At 42.4% G+C, this 27615-nt stretch overlaps 2 protein-coding genes across 15 annotated transcripts in view; one reads left to right on the top strand and one right to left on the bottom strand.

The window, feature by feature from the left end:
• The window catches only part of ZC2HC1B (zinc finger C2HC-type containing 1B), a 69597-nt gene extending 66026 nt beyond the window's left edge, over positions 1-3571 (top strand). The window contains 2 exon segments of the mRNA XM_030929615.1: positions 3013-3097; positions 3508-3571. Coding sequence (XP_030785475.1) covers positions 3013-3083 — 71 coding nt within the window. The 3' untranslated portion in view covers positions 3084-3097; positions 3508-3571.
• Positions 3572-5718: 2147 nt separating this feature from the next.
• Positions 5719-27615, bottom strand: part of PLAGL1 (PLAG1 like zinc finger 1) — a 133320-nt gene continuing 111423 nt past the window's right edge. For 8 of the 14 annotated variants that reach the window (XM_030928862.1, XM_030928865.1, XM_030928864.1 and 5 more), the window contains 2 exons: positions 13406-13880; positions 5719-8073 (listed from right to left, as the gene is read on the bottom strand). In XM_030928862.1, coding sequence (XP_030784722.1) covers positions 6834-8073; positions 13406-13557 — 1392 coding nt within the window. In that variant the 5' untranslated portion in view covers positions 13558-13880 and the 3' untranslated portion in view covers positions 5719-6833. The remainder of the gene's footprint in view (positions 8074-13405; positions 13881-27615) is intronic. The other 6 variants (XM_030928870.1, XM_030928871.1, XM_030928868.1 and 3 more) reach the window with 1 other exon arrangement.

Below are 27615 nucleotides of genomic sequence, written 5' to 3'. Positions count from 1 at the left end.
GCATGCATTGGGTTGGCAATAACATCAATGGTGGTAGACCAACCTTCTGGCTCCTAGGCAGCATCCATAGAGTACTAGTGGTGGCAGTAGCAAGCTGGGTGGCTCCATCCTTAGTCCCTTAGGAGGATTATGTGGACACTGCTGATGCTGGTGGTGGTGGGCAGGGTGGGTCAATCTCCAAGTCCATGGATGATGTATGCAGGTGCCAGCAGGCTGAGCAGACTCACCTTCAGGAACCTGGTAGGAGGGGGTAAGAAGCTGATCACAGTCAGAGTGAGTTGATCCCCAGGCCCCAACAATGCACAGAAGCACCGCTGGGCATGACACCAGATGGGTCAAGCCTGTCATCAGCCTCCAAATGGTGGGCACAAGGCTGTGGTGGTCAGGGCTGCTCAATCCCCAGGCCCCCAGTCAATGTCTGTTGGTACCAGCAGGGTGGGTGGTCCTGTCCTCAGGTCCAGTGAGGTTTTGCATGGGTTTCTGTGGCAGGGGCAGGGCAGCTCATGAGAGTTTTTTTTTTTTTTTTTTTTTTCCTTTTTTTCGTTATGCAATGCCATTCCCATAAAAATAAAGGTCTTTAAAAATTGCTGTTGTTGGCCGGGCGCAGTGGCTCAAGCCTGTAATCCCAGCACTTTGGGAGGCCGAGACGGGCGGATCACAAGGTCAGGAGATCGAGACCATCCTGGCTAACACGGTGAAACCCCGTCTCTACTAAAAATACAAAAAACTAGCCGGGCGAGGTGGCGGCGCCTGTAGTCCCAGCTACTGGGGAGGCTGAGGCAGGAAAATGGCGTGAACCCGGGAGGCAGAGCTTGTAGTGAGCTGAGATCTGGCCACTGCACTCCAGCCTGGGTGACAGAGCGAGACTCCGTCTCAAAAAAAAAAAAAAAAAAAAAAAAAAAATTGCTCTTGTTGGTTTTTTTTGCTATTGCTATTAATATATTCAGATTGAGAATCAGTAGTTTAGGCCACTTACTGTCACTTTTTTTTTTTTTTTTTTTTTTTTTTTCGAGACAGGGTCTCTCTGTTGCCCAGGTTGTAGTGCAGTGGCTCAATCATAGCTCACTACAGACTTGACTTCCTGGGTACAAGTGACCCTCTCACCTCAGCCTCCTGAGTATATGGAATGACAGGCATGCACCACCATATCCAGATAATTTTTTTTTATTTGTGCAGGTGAGGTATCACTATGTTTCCCAGACTGGTCTTGAACTCCTGGGCTCAAGCAATCCTCCTGCCTTGGCTTCCCAAAGTGTTGGCATTACGGATGTGAGCTAGGTCTTCTTTTTAAAATAATATCTCTTTACAGTATCATGTATTATAAATCTAGTTGTTGTCTTTCGTCTAGATAGCAGTTAGCCTCCTAAAACTCTGACTTGCATCCTTCAACTCTCTTGAGTAAAATAAGCATTTAGTACCTCCTACCTCCCACATATAAGTTTTAAAATTCTTACCAGAAGAGATGCATGCATGTACAAGTCAACAGCCTTATTGATCCCAGAGTCTTATGAGAAGACATAGCATGCACAGGAAAACTTCTAATACAAAAGAGCACCTGGTATTAAGTGAAGTTATCATGCCAGTTAAGCAACTGGCGTATGAACTCATTTAATTCCCACAATAGCATGAGGAGGCCAATGTACTATTCATATCTCTATTTTACAGATGAGGAAAGCACAGAGAGGTTAAGCAACATGGACAAGCTACTTAATAGAAAGGGGCAGACCTTTTTCCCAAAGCTTTGTATGCTTTGGGAGAAATGGGTCCAAAAATACAAATATGAAGGCTATTGATACATATTTGGAAATTATTTTAGAGAAAGATATGGCCCTTCTTGCATTCCTAAAAGATTCTAATGTTCAGATGGGAAATGAGTGTATAGCCTAGTCAGCAAATATGTACTGGTGGCTGTTTTCTGGAGGCTTTTGTTATATGAGTGATAAATATACTGGAAGGTACTGCCAAGAAGCTGCTTCTCCGAGATCTTTGTACAGAGACTAATGTCATGATGAGCATGTAGTTCTGGGATCTAGACCTGCATTGCTTTGCATATTTAGTAGTGGACTGCATTAATACAGCTTTGCTGGTGTGGGCTCTACTTTACTTCTAGAGCCAGTGGAATTTTATCAACTTAAGCATTTTACCTGCACTAGCATTCCATTCTTTACCTAATTTACTTGTGTAGCAAACCTGTTGAGCATTAAAGTGTCAGTTGTGGATTCTTTGGCAGAAGTAAAACCAGTTTATGTTTCAGTAAAACTAACACTGAAAGCTCTTTCTATTCCTATCCTTTGAGAGTTTGATCCACAATTTCCTTGTTATTGCTCCTTCATAAAACACTGAGTAGAAAGGAGGCTTCTTAGGACAGAGGGGACTTGTTCCTTTTTTATTTTTTAACAAAAAAGAACCTCTGAGAATCCTGTCCCCTACGATGTGGTCAAAACTAAGCCATGCTGTGGTGTGCCCATATCCATAAACTTGTGTATCTCCATACCTAACAGCGCTGCTGGGCTCAAGGGAAAAGAATACTGTTTGCGGAATGAATCCATTGTCACGTAGACAACCTCAAGCAGGGAAGGAAGCTTATGCTTCCATAAGGCTTAGCAAAGTCTTCTCATACGAGAGCTAGCAAAGAATTTGAAGATCCAAAATATCAGGGTCCATTTTGAAAGCTGGGGCAATAGTGGAGGGGATGTCGAAAGTCCTAGTGTATAAAAGGTGGGTTACCTGAGGTACAGTCCAAAGTCCATGAGTAAACAGAGGCTGGGGCAGAGGAAAGAAGACACCTGAGGGAGCCCCTGTTTTCCTTATTTGGTTCAGGCCAGAGAGTGGGTATTTGTCTATAGCTACCCCACCCTTACTACCCTCCCCACACCTCTCACCAAAAAAGAAGAAGAAAAAAAAAGGAAGAATAGAAACTTTTGAACCCATGTGGGGATTTCACAATCATGTCTTTTTTTCTTAGTAATGTTCTGCTTTGACATAATAACAAATCTGTTTGTGTTTGCAAAGGATTAGCTATGGACCCTGCTTCTGGAGCAAAACTCAGGCAAGGATTTAGTAAATCTTCTAAAAAAGATTAACTCCTAGAAGCCAGGTAAGAAAAAAAATAAATCACCTCTACTCCAGGTGTTCCTGGTCAGTTAATGACCTTTAAGAGAGCGGATGCATAGTAGGCAAACTGAAGAGACGTTTGGACAAACTCCAAACTGGGTTAACAAAATGTATGCTCTTGAAACTGACTCTTCTGTTAAACATACAGTTCAAAGAGGATATTCAGTTTTCGATTTATGACTTAATAGGAAAGGGGAATGATCCTTCTCTTTTGACCGGAAAGGTTATTGCCTTGTCCCTTTTTCTAAGTACTTACTCTCAAAAAGAATAGTTCCCTGAGAGTGTGAATTGTTTGTAAAACAATTAAAAGTCTAAAGAGGCCTGTGTTATTTAGCATTCTCAATGTGGAAACAATGACGTTCTAAAGTAAATGCCTCTTCTTTCTGCTTTCAGACTGGCTCCCTGAAACCCATCAGCCTGGATGGCTGTGTACCCCAGAATGCCACCTAAGGGGAGGGAACGGTAGATGTGACGTCGGTTTATATACCCTCGATTATTCTTGAAGCATCACTTAGAACAAGTAAAACTAGCTTCAAATTTTTATTTACTCCCTTTGAATTTTTCAAAACAAAAGCATGAAACACATCAACCTGTATAATGCATGATTCAAATTCACTTGATGTTTTTTAATTGGACATTTGATGGGTTTTTAAAGACAATGTTGCTTTGATATTAGAACCTTTTTAGTAGACTAGTAATTGGAGTACTAACATTATTTACTTACTAGGAAAATCTTTCTTTAACTAGCTTCATTTTATGTACTAGCTGTGAAATCTCAGTTTTGATATTGGCATCTACTAAGTATTAAATTATAGCTATTATACTTATTTTAAATGTTTATGTATATACTGTGTAGAAGTGTCTTACATATACCAGTCACACAGACCATATTTGGTGAGAAACACTGAAGTGGAGGAGAAAAGATGACCAAAATCTTCCATCCTGTGGGAAGAATGTTCTCAGTGGCCTCAAGGCATTTATTTATCATGGCCAAATCAGAAGCTATCTATTCATTTCGTTAGCATTGATTTATACAGAGCTCTGTTGGGAGGTGACTCTCTCTTCTCTTTACAGTGGGTTTTTTTTTTTTTTTTTTTTTTTTTTTTGAGACAGGATCTCAGTCTGTCACCCAGGCTGCAGTTGTGTGATCTTGGCTCAAGCAGTACCTTCCACCTCAGCCTCCCGGACAGCTGGGACCACAGACTTGCGCCACCACAACCGGCTAATTTTTTATATTTTTTGTAGAGATGGGGTTTCGCTATTGGCCAAGCTAGCCTTGAATTCTTGAGCTCAAGCCATCTGCCTGCCTTGGCCTCCCAAAGTGCTCGGATTACTGGCATGAGCCACTGTGCCCAGCCTCTTTGCAATCTTAAGGGTCAATAGACCTCTTTTTGTAGAGTCAGTTGTACTTATACTTTTAAATCCAAGAACTTTTTCTTAACCTCATAAAATTTTAATTAGGACAATTAAACTGTTTCTTTCTGTCCAAATGTAAGTAGGAGAATCCCAGCCTACCCCAGCTTGTAATGCAGAATATCTGAAATTCTTATGCTCTGTATCTTGGGGACCAAACTCCAAATGTTATGTTCTGTGTTCAGGAAAATCAAGTATGTATTGTGGAACTGACAGGAGACAGTAGTAAGCCATGTAAAAGTATCTGTGGAAGCTTCTATAAATGGAAGTCAGGAGGTTTTAGCTGAGATGAGCTACTCCTTTTTCCCCTTTTGCTCTGGGAGATTGCTTTGCCTCTGAGAACAAAGAGGGGATATGGGAACTGACTTAAACATCCCCAAGCAGTGGACTCCTACTAATGGAATAACTTACATCACTTTGTCTCATTTCCTCCCCGCGGGTTTCATTGTAGTTTAAAGACCCAGGTCTGTCTGGCAGCTGGGTCTCACAGATTAAGCTTCCTTCTCAGTTCCAACCCTGGGTAGCGGTTTGCCCCTTAAGTGGTCATCAGCATCATTGTTAAGGACTGTGAGTGGGTCAGGTTTTTCTCACATTTGACCAATAGGCTTCTTGGATAGACAGATGAATTCGTCTTCCCTTTCTCTACCTACCCCCACCCCATTTAGTGGTAAAATAAACAGAAATTGGCCTGTCAGATTTAAGGGGCATAATACTTTGAGGAAATCCCAATAAGAAATAAGTAAATTTCTAATTTGGCTAGAAATTAATGGTAAACACCATTGTAAAAGTGGATCATGGTAGCCCAGGTTAGACTAAACTCTGGTAGATAGTATTCTGATCTATACATTAGAAATAAATTATGTCACATTATAGACTGATTTAAAATATTGTACAGTATTTTTAGAAATAAGATCTTAGCACTGTGAATTTAACAGAAGCATATAAGCTTCTATCTTAAGTCATAATTATTTTACTCAATAAAAGTGAAGTTTCTAATAGATGCTCAGTAGAGCTCCAAACAGTAGTTTCTGTGGGGGAAGTAATGACCAGGAGGGGGCAGGAGGGGGCAGGAGGGGGCAGGAGGGGGCATGAGGGAGCCAGGTGGAGCCAGAAGTGTTTTCTGTCTTGATCTGAATGTATGTAGTTCATGTTGACACAGGTGGAGCGGTATGAAAAATTAATCAAGCCAAATTGCAAGATTTGAAAAGTTTATTATATGTAAGATATATGTTTATGGAAAGAAAGCCTCTAAAAACATAAGTCAATGGAGCTTTAAAAAAGGTTAGGTTTTACATCTTTAAAACTCATTAATAAGATACCAAATTCAAGAGATTATAGTTACATTGTAAAACATAATCCTCTTTGAATAAAAGCTAATAATGACAAACTGATGAATTACAAATGCACTTATTTATTGGTGATTAAAAACAATACTTAAGAACTTAAGCAGCTTGAGTAGTAGTTTAAGCTAGACAGAGCAAAGAAAATTCTTGTTTAATATATATATTTTTAATTCCAGTAATATTTTCTTAAATTCCTGTTAAAAATATAATCAATATTATAGTCAGCAAAATGCCTTTGACTGACGCCTGGATTATTTTACCACTTAACCTGGTTACACAGTGATTTTTTTTTTTCTGTCAGATGTAGCTGACAACCAGTTTAGTCTTTAAGATAAATGAAGTGATAACTCACATTGCAGCATCTTGTGGAAAATATTCAAACTACGTTTAAAATGCTTCTGTAAAATGGAGAACTCTATTGCTCCACAAGAAATTGTATATGTAAAACTACAGGTTGGCTATGGTAATAGTAACTAAACTACATCCAACCCTGAAGGTAGAAAAATCCCTGAAAAGAAATACACAGCCTAGTCATAATATATCATATAAAGGTTATTTTCTTATTTTTAAAATTCTCCCAATTTGGAGAGATCCAAACCTTTCCATAGTTCCCTTACTAGGCAGTGCCACATAAAGTTATTTAGTTAACATTATGATCATGGCTTACGATTAAATTCCATATGACAAACACTTATATATAGCAGCCGTCATTTTGGATGGTTATGACAATATTTGCAGTTTGATTACAGAACACGCATTCATTAAATTTGGTACAAAGCATGAACACTCAGGACAGATTGGCACAATACATGCAGTTTGAGAATTCTCTTATCTCAAGCCAGTCATCACTGAATAAGCCATAGTCTCAGTTCCGTTTTCCAAATCTTTCTCATATTGTAACTGACATTTAAAATGCTTCTTAAAACATCTTCCAGAATACGAAAAATACACTTTAAAAATCATTTATCTGAATGCATGATGGAAATGAGGCAGGATGGCAGAGCCAGTGCCAGCTGAGAACACATGAGGGATGGGGGGCAGGGGGAGCTGGCCCAGGCTCACAGTGCCCATGGCAAGTGGGGGTTCTTGCTGCTGCTGCCCCAGACAGCTTAACCTGTGGGGCAGAGATTCCCCAGGCCCCAGGGCAAGAGTGCTATTCCCAAAGGTATTTTGGGTAGCAGGAGGAGGCAGCTGCCAGAAGCCCAACAGGGGGGACAGGTCCAGAGAGGCAGGTATTGTTAGGTTCACAGCATCTGCAGGCAGCTCCTTGGGCAGGTTTACTTTACCAGCATTTCCCTTAGCCAGATCAAAACCTGGGATGAGCTTTTGAGGTGACTGAGGCTCTTGCAGAGGCAAGTCCTCAAACAAACTGATATTGCAAAAACCTTTAGTATCTGCTTTGAGAGGCAGGCTTGCAAGTGGGGAGTATGAGGTAGAAGTGGTGTTGTACTTGTGACTGGGAAGGGGTGGCGGAGGAGAGCTAGGGGATACCGAGGGGTGGAGGGAGGCCAGGGACTCTGGCAGCGGCTGCATAGGCTGGGCGGCTTGTTCTGGGGGACTGAGGGTGAGGCTATGGACCTCAGCTGGCAAGCTACTTGCAAGCCCGTTCTGGGCAGAAGCTCCTAAAGGGAAAGGAGGCAAGGCAGCAGCCTTCAGTTGGAATGAAGGCGAGATGGTGTGGAAGGTGCTCAGAAGGTCTCCGGTCTGCAAGCTCTCTTTCATCAGCTCCTGTGAGTGGGTCTTCTTGGTATGCCGGGTAAGGTGATCCTTGCGCCCAAATCTCTGGGCACAGAACTGGCACAGGAAGTCCTTGCATCCTGTGTGGACCACCAGGTGGCGTCGCACATCCTTCCGGGTGTAGAAGCATCTTTCACAGTGGTCGCACTGGTGCTTCTTTTCCTTGGTTCCGCTAGGGGGCTTCTCTTCCGCATGGGCTTTGAGGTGGTCCAGAAGCACCTCGGTGCTCCCTAGCTCCAGGGCACAGACCCCACAGGTGAGGTCCCCACTGCTGGCCGCATGGAGGGCCAGGTGCCTCTTATAGCCCAGCATGGTGTTGTACTTCTTCCCACACTCCTCACACCCAAAGGCCATTTTGTTGGGGTCGTGGGTCTGGAGGTGGTTTTTCAGGTGGTCTTTCCGGTTGAACGTCTTCTCACAGTGAGCACACTGGTGAGATTTCTGGGGAGAATGGGTAGCCATATGCCTAGGAGCAGAAGGAGAAATTTCACAATACAGAGTTGTTTTAAAGAGCTGAAGAAAGGTGTAGAAATAATATATCAAAATGTTAATAGTTTTCTCTGGGTCTTGGTATAATTTTCAAAATTCTTTCTTATATTTTCCAAATATATAAATTTTTGTATTAAAAGAGCAAGCAATACTAAAGCCATAATACATTTTTCACACCTATAAAAAACATTTTATGAGACAGGATCTCACTCTTTTGCCTAGGCTAGAGTGCATTGGTCCCATCATGGCTCACTGCAGCCTCAACCTCCTGGGCTCAAGCAGTCTTCCCACCTTAGCCTCTCAAATAGCTGGAACTACAGACACACACCACCAGGCCTGGCCAATTTTTAAAATTTTTCATTTCTTATTTTTTTTGTAGAGACAAGGTCTCACTATGCCCATGCTGGTCTCAAACTCCTGGACTCAAGTGATCCTCCCACCTTGGCCTCCCAAAGTGTTGGGATTACAGACAAGAATCACCCTGCCTGGCCAGAATATTCTTTAAGAGAACATGTTTTTTTAAATGTTCTCTTAAAGATGTATACAGATTTCTAAACAAAGTATGCAAGTATTTAAAAATATGTGACCATGAAAAATCTTTTTCAGGAAGGGGTTAAAGGGGTCTTTTGTACTCTGGAAATTCAAGTGACTCAATTTGCCTGCTACCCAGAACCACATAAAGCCCCAGTTTTAGGTTATCGCTCCTAGTTCCTATGTTTCTGTTGTTTGAGACAGAAAGTTCAGGCCATGGACAGGTAACTCTTAGGAGCCTCTTAAAAAGTCCATCCTTAACCTCAGAAAAGTGTCTAATAGGACTGTGAACATCAGCCCGCTGCCTGTGCTTTCAGCCTCAGCCTCTGCCCACCGTGAGATCTCACCACTGTCTTGATTTCCTTCATTCAAAGCTTGCCTATCAGCTCTTATCTCTGATGCTGCTGCCTGTCTCCATTACTTCAAATTTTCCCTCTAAGACACCTTCGACTGACTTCTTAAAGGTCACTGGTAATTTAATTGGCAAAATTGAAAAAGACTTTCTTCTTTAAATATGAAGCTGCTACTCCTAATAAGAGTTGTAAGTCTGTCTTCAACAATGGCTCAGGGACAAGCCATAGTCCGTCTAGTCAATTTGGAATTTCAAAATAGCTATTTTATATTTGTGAAGAAGAAATTGTTATGGAAAACCATCACAATTCCATCTCTTTCACAGTTCCACTGAATTGCTAACATCTAAACTCAACATTGGCTTTTAAAAGCTCAGTGGATAAGGAAACCCTGAGTTTGTCATCCTTAAGCTTTAAAAGGGTTCATTTTAATAACTAAAACGCAGAGCACTATATATGTTAGCATCTCCTATAAAACAATCCTTCATTACAACTTGTAGCTTCATATCCCTCAGGGCAGTTACCTCCTTTACGGGTTTTGTCATGAGAGGCTAAAGCTTGTCCTAACTGACAATTTAAGTGCAGTTGTACCCTGTGAGCTTTCACGTTAGATACAAAAGAATTTCTAGTACTCATTCCGTAAAAGAGATAGGATCTCTTTAAGACAGTATGTTTAAGTCAAAAGTATACTTAATTACACCTTTCAGCCAACATCTGCCCTATACTGTTTATTCCTGCTCCTCTTGTGGAGCCAGGATTGGTGAGGGGTCTACAACAGCAGCTGTTGAGTGGAGGCCCCCACCTAGAGGCCGACTGGAAGCCAGTTCAAAAAATATAAAGCTAATCTGAATCAAACTGTCATTTTCTTAAAAATAAAGTACAACCTCATACTTCCCTCCTTTCATTAAAAATAAAAAATAAAAAAGCCTGCTGTGTGCATCCCTTCCCTTCCCTCCAGGACACCATGGCTGGTTTGCACATAAATGATAACATGGTGGGTATTGTAAGGCAGGGACAGGAACCAACACGATGGGCATCTGAGAAATCAGATTGTGCTGGTGTCTCCACGTTCTAGGTCTATCTAAATAAATGCACAGGTTGGAGAAAGGGTTTTTAGAGCGTGTTAGAGGGCAAATAGCCATGTTGTTCTACAAGATATCTATATGTATACATATATCGCAGGAATAAATATGAAGTGGGGCTGGCTTACACACTTGGTATTTAAACTTTTTTTTTTTTTTTTGGCCCAGTACTGGTGACCCACAGCTCTTGGGTCAGTTTGTACCTCTTTCTTTTCTTTCATTATAGAGGATTTTCATCTGATTTGATTTCATTTGTCACCCATGGGTAGATCAATACCAGGTTAATGACTGCACCTGGTTATTTCCTACCCACTCTTTCCTGTCCTACACCTGTACTACCTGTAAGTGGGGTGCAAGCTGACACCCCAGTAGTACTTGAGCAAGACCACTGCCTTCCAAACTTCACTAGCTCCCACACTTCTGAAAATTGCTTGACTCTTTCCCTTGCCTGGCATCTACTTCTTTCCCTTTTAATTTATCCCTTATTTATGCAACAATCCTGATCTAGAACATTCTCATCCTATAGCTGAAATTACTTCAATGACTTGTTTCTCTCCCTGTTTTTCATCTTACCTTATAACCCATGAAAACAGCTTTAGTATGTCCTAGAGTCAGTACCCAATGCCACCATCTTTGGGTATCATCTGGATCATATCCATGATCTTAGAATTATTTAGAGGTTGATTGCTCACATTAGGACTTCCAACCTTGCCAAATCATCTGTTCTTGCCTGTTGCTGTCTCTAACTGGTTTCATTATTTGCTGCACTGGGACCCACATTATGTTTTTTGGTTAATCAAGTCAGTTATTTTTTCCTTCAACCTCTGTTGCCCCATCATTTTTTTGTTTGTTTGTTTGTTTTTTGAGATGGAGTCTCGCCCTGTCATCAGGCCGGAAAGTGCAGTGGCTCGATGTCAGCTCACTGCAACCTCCGCCTCCCAGGTTTAAGTGGTCCTCCTGCCTCAGCCTCCCGAGTAGTCGGGACTAGAGGCGTGCACCACCACGCCCAGCTAATTTTTTATATTTTTAGTAGAGACAGGGTTTCACCATGTTGACCAGGATGGTCTCTATCTGTTGACTTCATGATCCACCCACCTTGGTCTCCCAAAGTGCTGGGATTACAGGTATCATCCTTTTTTTAAAAGCAAAACCGAAAGCATCCTGACATCTCACACTCTTCCAGTCCTTTATTATATCACTGCTTCAGGCAAGAGAGGCAAGACATGCTGGGGGCTGAGGTAGGGAAGGTGGTTCTTACATAAAGTACACTGACAGTTTCCCTTTTTGCCTCTCTTTATGCCCTTAACTGAACAAGCCATTTTCCTTGCTCAGAACAACTACCTTCTAAACATGACTTAAGACTTCTTTTTCAGTGCAGTTTACCAGAGTAAATTATTTCTTGGAACATGCGGGGTACTGATTCTACCTGTCATACCCAAATACACGTATACTCAAGTCCTGCTGTCCACCCTGTGACCACGTGTGTATGAAAAGTCAGCCTTCAGTATACACAGGTTTCACACCCTGCAAATACTGTACTTTCAATCTGCATTTGGTTGAAAAATATTTGTGTATAAGTGGACCTGCACAGCTCAAACTCACGTTGTTCAAGGGTCAACTGTAATCCTAATAGTTCTACCCCACTAATTCTTCTTTTCTAAACGTTAATCTCTTATATGTGTCTCAGTCTTTATCCACAGTTTTAGTGTCCTCACTGTGACTCAGCTATAGCCAGCGCTGCTCTCATGTTTGGATAAGGACCCTTACCCTACGCACACGCAAGAAGCTTCATGCAAAACAGGGAGCCTCTGCAACAAAATCATGCACATGATCGGCACTCAGTACTTCTGCTTGTGACAGCTAGAGGGGGGCCCATGTACAGAAGACATTTGAATTTTAAAATATGTAAGCATTTGCAGGCTAATTTTTAAAACCAACTTATTACATTACATTATGTATAACAATGGTATTCTTAAGGGCCAGGAGCATAATTTCCATCTTTTCAATTCTTTCAAGTGCCTTCCTCCAGGGTCACTCCAAGATTTCATAATGTGGTCTATGGTAGTACCAGTCAGATGGAAAGTCTCACTTGCTAAAGCCTGGCTCTCTCCAGGCGTTTGTACGTGAACAGTCAAAGTTGAAACTTCAAAGTTTATTTCATGAAATTAAGGGCAAATGGTGCATTTTCCTTAACCAAGTATCAAAAGCAGCGCATGTGAGTGGGCGTGGTATGTGTGTGGCTCTGAGTGCACAGACACAACACACACCATGCTCATTACCAGTTCCAGTACTGTGCAGCACAGCCACTGCATGTACACGGAGTCTTTCCTGTGATATTAAAAAGATCCTCTGGGGGCAGAAACTACATCAAATGTGTTCATATCCCTCATGGAAGTAGGTACCTAACAGGCATTCAATAAATAACTTAGATTAAATGTAATTTTTTTTAAAGACTCGTCTGCTAAAACAGTGCTTTTTATCCTTTGGTGTGTCATGGATGCCTTTAAAACTTTGATTAAATGCACATGCTCTTCATCTGCATACCACCTGAACTCCACTTCCTAGGGTGGCTTTCCACCCAAGCTGAGAAACTGTGTTCTAAACACTTAAACTTGGAGATGTCTCATCCTAGCTTCACTCTCAGGACCCGGACCAGCTCCCCACATTTCATCCCTGGACTCTGAGAGCAGGTTTCAAATCAGCCTACCTGCCACTTCTTCAAATTATTATCAGAGTCCTCTTTCTAGGATACTAAACAAATCATATCACTTCACTACTTACACACCTGAATGAGACAAACCCTCTCAGACAGAGGTAAGGCCTGCTATATGTGGTTTCCTTCCTGCCTGCACTATTAGCCTCATCTGCTCCTCCTCGGGTAGTACCCTCTGAACAGGGGTGCTTTAAGGCCAAGACTTATGGCTTTCCCAGAACATCCTCTCTGCCTCCTCCTCTTTCATTGTGTCACAGCTTAAAGATTGTCCCCATCTGAGAAGCCTTCCCAGATTTCATCAGGCAGTGAAGAACAACTTCTTCCACCTGTATAGCTCTGTCAAAGCAGTGAGGTTGCATTTTAATTGCGTTGTCCTATTTCTCCAGCCATGGGGAGAGGCCTGGTATACTGTAGGTGCATAAGAAATCTCTGTTGAAGGAATGAACTGACGCTGCATAACAAGACCATCACATAAAACCACAGGAATCACTGGATGCAGATTTAAAGAATCCCTCAAAGGCTAAAATGCATCCGTATCCTGTGTTCCTTTCACCTTGCATCGTGTGGTCTGAGGGCTAGAAAAGCCATTTAAACATACTTCTAAAAGTGCATACCTTTGCTAAAGCCTCTCACCTCATCAATTTATATCTGGAAACAAAGGCTTTGCCACAGTCAGGCTGCACGCACTTGTACGGCCGCTCCCTGGAGTGGGAATAATTGTGAATCGTGAACTTCTCCAGGGTGAGGAACGTCTTGCCACATAATTGGCAGGGGAACGTGGCCATGGGCTTTGCTTCTCACACCTTCCTTTTCAGATGTGCTGACCAAATGCTGTGCCATTTAAGCACAAACAGAAGGATGGTGCTGGGCACATCAGCAGAGTCCCTGCAGCTGAACTCCAGACCACGGGAAAGGCAGCATCGTGGGCCTGGTTCTACCCAGACATGGGCCTCTCAGCTGTCACTAGCTTTGCTTCCTGCTTTCACACATCCCAGTTTACATGCAGTCTCAAGCTGGGGGGAGAAAGTCTGAGGCACAGGTGCGATTCAGGAGCAGAAAGGTAATCTGCATCACTATAGCTGGGGCATGTCCTGGGTCCCCGGATTGGCTGTGGAGAGAAGAGGAACAGTTTTCTTGCATTAGCCATTTGAAAACAACGCTTTTCCTCCCTGACCGCTTCAGAATCAACTACCCACAATCACCACGTTCCTTTAAATGGTGCTCATGGAACATAATTCTCCCTGCGAGAGGGCCGTCTGCATATAAATCTACACATCTGGCTTCTCAGAGTGTGAGGAGTCAAACACTGATGGCCAGTGGAGCACACTTTTCCTCTGATAAGGACAGTTCTTTCCACAGATCCAGTATTGTCTATTTCAGGTCAGTGTGAAGCTCAGTTGACCAAAGAAGAAAACAACAACAACAACAAAAACCTCCCTCAGTGTGTTCAAGTGTTTTTACTGGTCCATAAACAAACATCACCCATGCTTATTCAAACCATGGGCTCTTCCTCGTCACTCATTGTTGGCATAATATTAGTTGCTTATCACACCTGTTTAAACTTCCAGAGGATAAGAAATAATTTGTATATACCTAAATTAATTTGTTTGTAAGATTACTCTGCAGAAGGGCTGATATAAACAGAATGTGCATAAAGCTAGTCTAGTCTGTCTAGTTGCACTGATGTGGTGGCACAAAGCTGATAGCTCAGGAACCAGCTCAGGCCACATTCAGATTTGTAGGCACCATCCTCTAGTAAGTTCTACTAATCTCTTCCTCTTTTGTTTGTGGACCTTTCTTCATTCCCTGGCCCTACCCTGGAGGGCCCATCCAGCTACCTGCTGGTAGGCCACTTCCAGGAGGTGGGCCTACTCAAACCCAACTTGTCTCAAACCCAAATCATTATCACCCTTCTGACTCAGCCACAGTCACCAAAAACCATGTTCTTTTTCTACCAATTGGCCATCATTGGAGGAACCTAAAGTGTCTGAGGCTGCATCATGAACAATACTTCACTTACTAGGGTGGCTTTCCAGCCGAGCTGAGAAACTGTTCCAAAAACTTACACTTGGAGATGTCTCCTCCTAGCTGCACTCTCAGGACCTGGACTAGCCCCCTACATTTCATCCCTGGACTCTGACAGCAGGTTTCAAATTGGCCTCAACCTGCCACTACCTGCCAGGGTAAGGCCCTGGATCACTACCACCCTGTGCTATTCTAGAGAGAGATTCTCAGGTGGGTAAATGCTCACCTTTCAAGTGCCAATACTTAAAAAAAATAAGAGTACTGTATGCTTAGGTGAAGTACACTTAAGTAGCTTTTGTCCACAGGCCAGCATTTGCTGAACTTTGCCAGTAAGCAGAGCACTCATGGTAAGCTGACCAATTGCAGTGAGTCTTTAAAACCCTCCCTGCTCCTTGCAGTCATTTATTGCCATGTCTCTAGAGATGCTCTTTATTGTTAAAAGTTAATTTTTACTTACCTTTTTGGTTACTTTCAGATCAGAAAGTATGAGTCTAACTAGATGAAACTTTATTGCAATAACAGTTTAAGCATGTTTAAATATAGTATTATGTAGTACACAGACATAACCAAACACATATTCCTTTTCTAACCAGGTAAAAATCCCAGGAAACTTGTAGAGTTCCTCATCTTCTGTTGTAGATGTTTTCAGTGTCTGGACAGAGTTCACAGTGCCAAGCAAATGCCCCTCACCATCCTGCCCCACCCACTTGGAAACTTGAAAGCTGACTTAGGCACCTTTGGTCAGCACTAATCCAAACCAGGGGACACACAGGCATCCTCGGCCAGCACCTTGGCACCACGACTTCTTTCTGATGGCTTTGATTCTAGCAGCACGCACAACCTCTGCAATTATGTGTGACTTTAACTAATTACCTGTCCTGGCTCTGTCCAAACCCCTTTCCCCCAACCCCTGGTTCCCTTCTAGTATTCTAGTTCATGCCTAAGGCCCTACCTTGAGGAATCCTCAACAGCCCTGGTTACAAACAAAATAACTCCTTCTAGGAATTCTATTCCGCCTGCTGAGTTTGCTCTGCTAGGTATCATGAGCTGTTCTACTTCTCATCCAGCCTAAGTTTGACCATAATACCGGCCCAGCTATAAAACACACTCATTCACTTGGAATTGCTCTGTGTTCTTTTTAATTAAAAAAAAAAACTAACACACACAGAGTATGAAGTTTGAAAATGCATCTTTTTCTCCTTCCCTTTATAACTGAACTCAAAATAGCCTTCATCCCACTCGCCCCTTCAGAGAAGGAGCTGGTTTGTTGGGGAAGGTTTTGTATTTCTCTCACCTACTTAAGGCCCTGCATATATACTTTTTCCAACTTATCTCAGTAAGCTGATTCTCCCCAACTCTTGCTTTATGAGATGACCAGTATGTCCAACAGAACTTTCTGCAATATTGGAAATGTTACAGATGTGATGGCTATAGAACACACAAAATGTGCCTCTGAGGAACTGAATTTTTTACTTTAAGTTTAATTTAAATTGCTACATAGAGCCAGTGGCTCCTGTACTGGATGGCACAGGCAGACCCTTGGTATCCCCATGAAAGGAGATGAAGGCAAGGCTATGCTTTCCTTGCACACAACTGTGCTACTGATTCAGCCTCAGGTGTTTACCCTGAAGCTGTAAATCCAGCCACTTGTTCTGTGAATCCAGTGGAAAGATTCCCCAGTTCAAATTCCAGCTTATCCATGTTATCTGTGTCCTGAGTTTCAGTTTCCTCATTTGCGATAGTTACCTGATGTACGTAAACAGGTTGCTGGGACAATTGACTGAAACAAAATGGATGTGAAAGCACACTGTAATCTAAATGAACACCCTACAAATATGCAGTATTTATGAAACACTGGGATTAAAAGTACTGCAGAACCACGTGTCAATGTACAGCTCATGTTCTAACCATTTAGCTACGGATGTAACGGGAAAGAGACACATTCTCTCCCTATGGATGCTATACTGTATCAATTATACAGAAAGAAGTGGCAGTTTGGACAACACATGTGCAGAAAGGACACAAGAGGCGGCAAGTAAAACGGCGGCATTCTTTCTCAGCAGATGTAAACCTTGACTAATTGCTTACCAAACGCACTGGGAGTACAAAGAAAAAAATAAAGCTTATTCAATTGAAAAAGTTGCCCTTTGGCACTGAATGAGGTTTTCCAGATCTCTTTCCAGCCACTTCTTCTCTAGATTCAAAACGCCAGCAGTCATAGACATCACCCATGCCTACATTTCCCCTGAGCCCTCAAAGATGAAGGGGACAGTCTGAGCGTTAGACATGGCCATGGTTTATTTAAAGATGAGACACATTTCCTCCAACTTCAAGTTTCCCTCAAAGACCAAAACATTTCCCTCAAAGACCAAAACACAAAGCCTCTCGTTTTTATGCTTATTTCATGAATATCTTTCCCCAAGGCTTTATCTTGAGTTCCAGATTCGTGTGTTTAATATACCTAGCCTAACACTAAGTGCAAAGTTGGTCCTCAGAACTAAATTAGTTATATGATAGTGAACATTCTTTAATTTCTTCAGAGAGTCCTTAATGAATTCAAGTTCATAGCAATTTTTAATCACCATAACTATATTTCTTCAATATGGGCCTTAGCATACAAATATTTGTTTTCATGATATAATAATAAACTTCTGTAAAAATAAGACTGTCTTCCCCAACAGACTATAAACTCTTTGTGGCTGAGGGTCAAAGCTTAGTTATTTAAAAAAAAAAAAAACCTGTGTGGATATATACAACATCTCTTATCACCATGCACTTGATCGGCTCTGGCTGTTTACTGATGAGCCCAATCTTTGGTTGAAACCCGATGCACTTTCTGGCCACATCCTTAAAACAACTTAGGACAGCTCTCTATTATCTGGCAGACCACCATCGATCCTAACAGAACTGACAGAGCAATGGTCCTGATGAGAGTCAGTCTGTTCTGACTTCACATAGAGATTGCATTTGAGTCTTAAATACGATGCTGTTTCAACACCTGTCACCCTGGAAAGATAGTAAGTCTTACCCCAAAACATCTCAGGACATAATTTTCAGTCCCCTTGATTCTAAAAATACGGAGTGAGTGATACAGATCTGCCAGTATGCCAAAGAAGGCTTGTGCCATCTGCTTCGTTCTGCTCATGTTGATTATTTTGGGGATGAGAGAGGATCAGACTGGAAGAAGAACATATATATATATGGTAACAGCCAGGAAAGACTGTGTTCCCAGGGGACAGGGGTATACGAGGGTGGAGGGGGAAGTCAGAACACACGTGTAGTTCCAGGACTTCCCCAATGCTACGTAACACAATCATCTAATGGGGGCACAACTGCTTTACAACATTCTTAAAATAAACTGTGACTTCTGGCTTCTATTTCTATTGTCCCCACTGACCCAATCAATGCAAGATCCATTTCTGAGAGGAAATTGAATTTCCACTTTTGGTCTTCCAACACAGTTGTTTTTCTCAATATCAGTTCTTTGAAGGACTTTGGTAGCAGTCTCTATCAAATTTTTAAAAAGCTATTTAGAAATGTCATCAGCAGAAAGATGATGTCCAGAACCTCCAGGTAGTCATGGCTGCCATGTCTGCGGACCTTACTCCCATCATGGCCTAAAGGCAAAGCCAAAGCTTAATCCACTTGCTGTTTCCTTCTAGTGCTACTTTCTCTCACGCTTCTGGCTTTCTACCTCCTGGAATGTCCTGGGAACCCTTGTCTACCTGGCAAATTTCTACTTTTCTCTGTCACTCCCAGGCAGAGACATGAGTTCCTCCTCCACACAGTGAGGCCCAGTAGAGATCTCCACCTTAATGTGTTTGAAGAGCTTTCATTCTAGTTTATCCTTATTGTAGGAAACACTACCTGCCCTTCTATTCTGCTCTGAGAGAGCCACCTGCTGAGCCATCAGGTTTGTTGCCTATAGGTTCTTTTCAGCTGTCACCTTGAGAGACTGAATTTTGTTAACCCAGTGACTAAGCTCTTACTTTCTAAGAAATGAGGCTTAAGATAAACAAGAAAGACAAAGTGAATTATTTCTTTAGTATTCAGGGAGAAAATTGAGAAAGCTGTCCAGATGATGATGCTACAGCTTTGGAACATCAAATCCACATCCTAGCCAGAACATCTGCAAAGGGACAGGGTGTGTTCTGTTTACAAATAGTGTAATATCTAGTTAAAGATGGCCAATTGAATAAAAGCATGTAGCTCTGGTCTCTCCAAAAATTCTACTAAAACAGTAATGGTGGGATTTTTCTAAAACATAGCCTAATATAAAAGGGGGAAAACAATAAATTTTGGAAGCTAAAAAGCAGGTAAACAAGCAGTGATCGACTTGGCCATCCTAAGAAAGCTAAACTTTAAGCCAGCAATAAGAGGCAACAAAACAACCTGCTATACCCTGCAGCATCTACCATACGTCTCTGCAATTTGGTACAGTAAGTACTTCTGGAAGTGAGGATGGAAACAGGTATGAAAGCAGCAGGTGAAAGTCTGTTACTGAAGCACTGAGCCCTCCTGGCCTCTCCTGGTGCCTGCAGTGGGGCACTTGCCCTTCCTTCCCCTAGCACAAGTGCTCACTATGGAGAGTGTATGAAAGTGGGGGAGTAGGGGGGCGGAGCAAGATGGCCGAATAGGAACAACTCCAGTCTCCAACTCCCAGCGCGAGCGACACAGAAGACCGGTGATTTCTGCATTTTCAACTGAGGTACTGGGGTCATCTCACTAGGGAGTGCCGGACAATCGGTGCTGGTCAGCTGCTGCAGCCTGACCAGCGAGAGCTGAAGCAGGGCGAGGCATCGCCTCACCTGGAAGCGCAAGGGGGAAGGGGATCCGTTTTCCTAGCCAGGGGAACTGAGACACACAACACCTGGAAAATCGGGTAACTCCCACCCCAATACTGCGCTGTAAGCATACAGGCATTCCAGGAGAATATATCCCACACCTGGCCGGGAGGGTCCCACGCCCACGAAGCCTCCCTCACTGCTAACACAGCAGTCTGCCGCGATCTATCCGCAAGGCAGCAGCGAGGCTGGGGGAGGGGCGCCCGCCATTGCTGAGGCTTAAGTAGGTAAACAAAGCCGCTGGGAAGCTCGAACTGGGTGGAGCTCACAGCAGCTCAAGGAAGCCTGCCTGTCTCTGTAGTCTCCACCTCTGGGGACAGCGCACAGCTGAAGACCAACAGGGGAAGTAGCGGGAGCCGGTGCAGACGCGAACGACTCTGACAGCTTTGGGGAGAGCCGCGGATCTCCCAACGCGGAGGTTGAGATCTGAGAACGGACAGACTGCCTGCTCAGGTGTGTCCCTGACCCCTGAGTAGCCTAGCTGGGAGAAATCCCCCACTAGGGGCAGTCTGACACCCCACACCTCACAGGGTGGAGTACACCCCTGAGAGGACACTTCCAAAGGAAGAATCAGACAGGTACACTCGCTGTTCAGCAATATTCTATCTTCGGCAACCTCTGCTGCTGATACCCAGGCAAACAGGGTCTGGAGTGGACCTCAAGCAATCTCCAACAGACCAACAGAGAGTCCTTCTGACTGTCAGAAGGAAAACTATCAAACAGGAAGGACACCTATACCAAAACCCCATCAGTTCGTCACCACCATCAAAGACCAGAGACAGATAAAACCACAAAGATGGGGAAGAAGCAGGGCAGAAAAGCTGGAAATTCAAAAAATAAGAGCGCATCTCCCCCTGCAAAGGAGCGCAGCCCATCACCAGCAACGGATCAAAGCTGGTCAGAGAATGACTTGGACGAGAGGAGAGAAGAAGGCTTCAGTCCATCAAACTTATCAGAGCTAAAGGAGGAATTACGTACCCAGCGCAAAGAAACTAAAAATCTTGAAAAAAGAGTGGAAGAATTGACAGCTAGACTCATTAATGCAGAGAAGATCATAAACGAAATGACAGAGATGAAAACCATGACACGAGAAATACGTGACAAATGCACAAGCTTCAGTAACCGACTCGATCAACTGGAAGAAAGAGTATCAGCGATTGAAGATCAAATGAATGAAATGAAGCGAGAAGAGAAACCAAAAGAAAAAAGAAGAAAAAGAAATGAGCAAAGCCTGCAAGAAGTATGGGATTACGTAAAAAGACCAAATCTACGTCTGATTGGGGTGCCTGAAAGTGAGGGGGAAAATGGAACCAAGTTGGAAAACACTCTTCAGGATATCATCCAGGAGAACTTCCCCAACCTAGTAGGGCAGGCCAACATTCAAATTCAGGAAATACAGAGAACGCCACAAAGATACTCCTCCAGAAGAGCAACTCCAAGACACATAATTGCCAGATTCACCAAAGTTGAAATGAAGGAAAAAATCTTAAGGGCAGCCAGAGAGAAAGGTCGGGTCACCCACAAAGGGAAGCCCATCAGACTAACAGCAGATCTCTCGGCAGAAACTCTACAAGCCAGAAGAGAGTGGGGGCCAATATTCAACGTTCTTAAAGAAAAGAATTTTAAACCCAGAATTTCATATCCAGCCAAACTAAGTTTCATAAGTGAAGGAGAAATAAAATCCTTTACAGATAAGCAAATGCTTAGAGATTTTGTCACCACCAGGCCTGCCTTACAAGAGACCCTGAAGGAAGCCCTAAACATGGAAAGGAACAACCGGTACCAGCCATCGCAAAAACTTGGCAAAATGTAAAGACCATCGAGGCTAGGAAGAAACTGCATCAACTAACGAGCAAAATAACCAGTTAATATCATAATGGCAGGATCAAGTTCACACATAACAATATTAACCTTAAATGTTAATGGACTAAATGCTCCAATTAAAAGACACAGACTGGCAAACTGGATAAAGAGTCAAGACCCATCAGTCTGCTGTATTCAGGAGACCCATCTCACATGCAGAGACATACATAGGCTCAAAATAAAGGGATGGAGGAAGATCTACCAAGCAAATGGAGAACAAAAAAAAGCAGGGGTTGCAATCCTAGTCTCTGATAAAACAGACTTTAAACCATCAAAGATCAAAAGAGACAAAGAAGGCCATTACATAATGGTAAAGGGATCAATTCAACAGGAAGAGCTAACTCTCCTAAATATATATGCACCCAATACAGGAGCACCCAGATTCATAAAGCAAGTCCTTAGAGACTTACAAAGAGACTTAGACTCCCATACAATAATAATGGGGGACTTCAACACTCCGCTGTCAACATTAGACAGATCAACGAGACAGAAAGTTAACAAGGATATCCAGGAATTGAACTCATCTCTGCACCAAGCGGACCTAATAGACATCTATAGAACTCTCCACCCCAAATCAACAGAATATACATTCTTCTCAGCACCACATCGCACTTATTCCAAAATTGACCACATAATTGGAAGTAAAGTACTCCTCAGCAAATGTAAAAGAACAGAAATTATAACAAACTGTCTCTCAGACCACAGTGCAATCAAACTAGAACTCAGGACTAAGAAACTCAATCAAAACCGCTCAACTACCTGGAAACTGAACAACCTGCTCCTGAATGACTACTGGGTACATAACGAAATGAAAGCGGAAATAAAGATGTTCTTTGAAACCAATGAGAACAAAGATACAACATACCAGAATCTCTGGGACACATTTAAAGCAGTGTGTAGAGGGAAATTTATAGCACTAAATGCCCACAAGAGAAAGCAGGAAAGATCTAAAATTGACACTCTAACATCACAATTAAAAGAACTAGAGAGGCAAGAGCAATCACATTCAAAAGCTAGCAGAAGGCAAGAAATAACTAAGATCAGAGCAGAACTGAAGGAGATAGAGACACAAAAAACCCTCCAAAAAATCAATGAATCCAGGAGTTGGTTTTTTGAAAAGATCAACAAAATTGACAGACCGCTAGCAAGGCTAATAAAGAAAAAAAGAGAGAGGAATCAAATAGATGCAATAAAAAATGATAAAGGGGATATCACCACTGACCCCACAGAAATACAAACTACCATCAGAGAATACTATAAACACCTCTACGCAAATCAACTAGAAAATCTAGAAGAAATGGATAATTTCCTGGACACTTACACTCTCCCAAGGCTAAACCAGGAAGAAGTTGAATCCCTGAATAGACCAATAGCAGGCTCTGAAATTGAGGCAACAATTAATAGCCTACCCACCAAAAAAAGTCCAGGACCAGATGGATTCACAGCTGAATTCTACCAGAGGTACAAGGAGGAGCTGGTACCATTCCTTCTGAAACTATTCCAATCAATAGAAAAAGAGGGAATCCTCCCTAACTCATTTTATGAGGCCAACATCATCCTGATACCAAAGCCTGGCAGAGACACAACAAAAAAAGAGAATTTTAGACCAATATCCCTGATGAACATTGATGCAAAAATCCTCAATAAAATACTGGCAAACCGGATTCAGCAGCACATCAAAAAGCTTATCCACCATGATCAAGTGGGCTTCATCCCTGGGATGCAAGGCTGGTTCAACATTCGCAAATCAATAAACGTAATCCAGCATATAAACAGAACCAAAGACAAGAACCACATGATTGTCTCAATAGATGCAGAAAAGGCTTTTGACAAAATTCAACAGCCCTTCATGCTAAAAACGCTCAATAAATTCGGTATTGATGGAACGTACCTCAAAATAATAAGAGCTATTTATGACAAACCCACAGCCAATATCATACTGAATGGGCAAAAAGTGGAAAAATTCCCTTTGAAAACTGGCACAAGACAGGGATGCCCTCTCTCACCACTCCTATTCAACATAGTGTTGGAAGTTCTGGCTAGGGCAATCAGGCAAGAGAAAGAAATCAAGGGTATCCAGTTAGGAAAAGAAGAAGTCAAATTGTCCCTGTTTGCAGATGACATGATTGTATATTTAGAAAACCCCATCGTCTCAGCCCAAAATCTCCTTAAGCTGATAAGCAACTTCAGCAAAGTCTCAGGATACAAAATTAATGTGCAAAAATCACAAGCATTCTTATACACCAGCAACAGACAAGCAGAGAGCCAAATCAGGAATGAACTTCCATTCACAATTGCTTCAAAGAGAATAAAATACCTAGGAATCCAGCTTACAAGGGATGTAAAGGACCTCTTCAAGGAGAACTACAAACCACTGCTCAGTGAAATCAAAGAGGACACAAACAAATGGAAGAACATACCATGCTCATGGATAGGAAGAATCAATATCGTGAAAATGGCCATACTCCCCAAGGTTATTTATAGATTCAATGCCATCCCCATCAAGCTACCAATGACTTTCTTCACGGAATTGGAAAAAACTGCTTTAAAGTTCATATGGAACCAAAAAAGAGCCCGCATTGCCAAGACAATCCTAAGTCAAAAGGACAAAGCTGGAGGCGTCACGCTACCTGACTTCAAACTATACTACAAGGCTACAGTAACCAAAACAGCATGGTACTGGTACCAAAACAGAGATATAGACCAATGGAACAGAACAGAGCCCTCAGAAATAATACCGCACATCTACAGCCATCTGATCTTTGACAAACCTGAGAGAAACAAGAAATGGGGAAAGGATTCCCTATTTAATAAATGGTGCTGGGAAAATTGGCTAGCCATAAGTAGAAAGCTGAAACTGGATCCTTTCCTTACCCCTTATACGAAGATTAATTCAAGATGGATTAGAGACTTAAATGTTAGACCTAATACCATAAAAACCCTAGAAGAAAATCTAGGTAGTACCATTCAGGACATAGGCATGGGCAAGGACTTCATGTCTAAAACACCAAAAGCAACGGCAGCAAAAGCCATAATTGACAAATGGGATCTAATTAAACTAAAGAGCTTTTGCACAGCAAAAGAAACTACCATCAGAGTGAACAGGCAACCTACAGAATGGGAGAAAATTTTTGCAACCTACTCATCTGACAAAGGGCTAATATCCAGAATCTACAAAGAACTCAAACAAATATACGAGAAAAAAACAAACAACCCCATCAAAAAGTGGGCAAAGGATATGAACAGACATTTCTCAAAAGAAGATATTCATACAGCCAACAGACACATGAAAAAATGCTCATCATCACTGGCCATCAGAGAAATGCAAATCAAAACCACAATGAGATACCATCTCACACCAGTTAGAATGGCAATCATTAAGAAGTCAGGAAACAACAGGTGTTGGAGAGGATGTGGAGAAATAGGAACACTTTTACACTGTTGGTGGGATTGTAAACTAGTTCAACCATTATGGAAAACAGTATGGCAATTCCTCAAGGATCTAGAACTAGATGTACCATATGACCCAGCCATCCCACTACTGGGTATATACCCAAAGGATTATAAATTAGTCTACTACAAAGACACATGTACACGTATGTTTATTGCGGCACTATTCACAATAGCAAAGACTTGGAATCAACCCAAATGTCCATCTGTGACAGACTGGATTAAGAAAATGTGGCACATATACACCATGGAATACTATGCAGCCATAAAAAAGGATGAGTTTGCGTCCTTTGTAGGGACATGGATGCAGCTGGAAACCATCATTCTTAGCAAACTATCACAAGAAGAGAAAACCAAACACCGCATGTTCTCACTCATAGGTGGGAACTGAACAATGAGATCACTTGGACTCGGGAAGGGGAACATCACACACTGGGGTCTATCATGGGGAGGGGGGAGGGGGGAGGAGGGAGGGATTGCATTGGGGAGTTATACATGATATAAATGATGAATTGATGGGTGCTGACGAGTTGATGGGTGCAGCACACCAACATGGCATAAGTATACATATGTAACAAACCTGCACGTTATGCACATGTACCCTAGAACTTAAAGTATAATAAAAAAAAAAAAAAAAAAAAAAAAAAAAAAAAAAAAAAAAAAAAAAAAAAAAAAAGAAAGTGGGGGAGTATTCTGACACAGGGTGAATGTCCCCTCTCTCAGGGCAGGAGGATGGAGGAGTCTTCCCTGGGAAGATGACCAGCCCAAGAGAAAAGAGCAAACCATAAGGACAAAGGGGGGTTCCTCCAGGGCTCGCCACCTTACCCTATACAAGGCTCCAGCTGACAAGCCCCACCTAAGTATACAAAGCTCCCATCAGGTCTTTACTGATTCGACTCACAAATTAGTAGGCCAAGGATCACCAGAAATCAGAGGAAGGCACTTAATAGGGAAAACTGACACAAAAACTAACGGGGAAAAAAAGACTATGGAGGGAAGGAAACTTCAAAAAAAGAATCATTAATATCCTAGAGAGAACAGAGGTCATTAAAAGAAGAGCAGGATATTATTTTTTAAAGAGAACAACACCAACAAAAAGGCAGTGGCAGTGCAAGACCCCAGGGGCTGGGACAGGCATTTGAGTCAGACTTTCAAGGGGAACACTTGAGAACCCAGAGAGCATCTGAGAGTCAACACCATGAAGCAACCTCTTATAACTCAGCTAATATAATCCAGAGACTAACATTCATTGACTAAATGGTTAAAATATGTATCATTACACCAAAAAACATGAAAGGAGAGGGGATGATTTTTAAGGCTAGCCCCTGACTGCATCTACATGGAGATGGAGTGAGGTGGTAGAGGTAGGTAGAGGATGCCAATAAAACATTCAAGAGGGAAGGGATGACTCCGATGAGCAGGGAGCTGGAATCTGACACCACAGAAGTGCTTCATCTCTCACAGATCTGGGGCCACTTCCACCACTGGCCTTCCTCATCCGTACAGCACGGAAGCAAGGGGCTGGTGCAGCCAGGATCCCCACGAAAGGGCCAAAGGCCTTCTTCCAGATGGGTCATCCAGTATAGTACCCACCAGGGGAAAAAAAGAGGAAAAGAAATACTGTTGCAGACTCTCGGATCTTTAACACGCCTCCTCACCTCTCCCTACCATATGCATTGTATTTTTAAATAGAAACATTCACAAAGAAAAAAAAACAAAAACAAAAACAAATGTCTACAAGTAAGTAAAACAGATGTGTGCATTGAGAAAGGCAAGGGTTAAGCCCAGGCCTGGTTCTCAAGCTGAGATGGGACTGCCTTGTTTGAAGAGGACTATTTATTACAGAAGACTCTCAGTAGCCTGGTGGGGGGTGAGGGGTGGAGAGCAAGTTCCAAAATCCAGACAAGAGCCTTTCGTATTAGAGGAAGATTTTCTAATCGTTATAGTCAGGAACGGGGATCATTCCTTTATGACAGCTGAAAATATATCCCCCTCCTCCCTCCCTAGAAACCCTTGAGTCTCGCCTTTAGGCCCTTTTAGGGTCTGCTTCTATAGCTGATGGTGGTGATCTCTTTTCCTGGGACTTTAAGTATAGGACATGGAGGAACTGCAGCTCTAATTAGCAGCAGGACCTATTATTTTTCCAATAAGGTTACCATTCAAGGGAAAGAAAAGCCTGTTTCTTTCTCAGGAAGTGTGTGAGAATATAGGCTCACACTGAGAAGAGAAATGTGAAAAGCATATTAGTTGCATTGACCATGGGATGCCCGGTTTGTGAGTTAAAATGACCTGAATGACCTTGAAGGATCTGAGATCTAGAAATGATGCTCAAGACTTGGGTGGACTGTTTGATCCTAAAATAACATATCACTAAATAAACAGAAAAAGGCCTTGAAGTGCAGATAACTACATGGCAGCAGGGCATCTTGACAGTGGAATTATAGATGACCTCATTTTTTATTTTTATTTTTTGAACATCTGCACTTTCTAAAGTTTGATAATGACTATTTAGGCTGAGTCTAGGAGTATACCAGGTTGACAAAAGGGAGGAGGTATATTGCAGACGCAGAGGGGAGAATAGAGAAGAAGAGCTCGGAGTCATGAAGCAGTATGGGCATTGTGGAACACGTGGTGCAGACTGGCTGGGATCAACAGGAGAAG

This window comes from Rhinopithecus roxellana, chromosome 4 (assembly GCF_007565055.1).
Source record: "Rhinopithecus roxellana isolate Shanxi Qingling chromosome 4, ASM756505v1, whole genome shotgun sequence".
Lineage (NCBI taxonomy): Eukaryota > Metazoa > Chordata > Mammalia > Primates > Cercopithecidae > Rhinopithecus > Rhinopithecus roxellana.
This window is presented reverse-complemented; position numbering and strand designations above follow the sequence as displayed.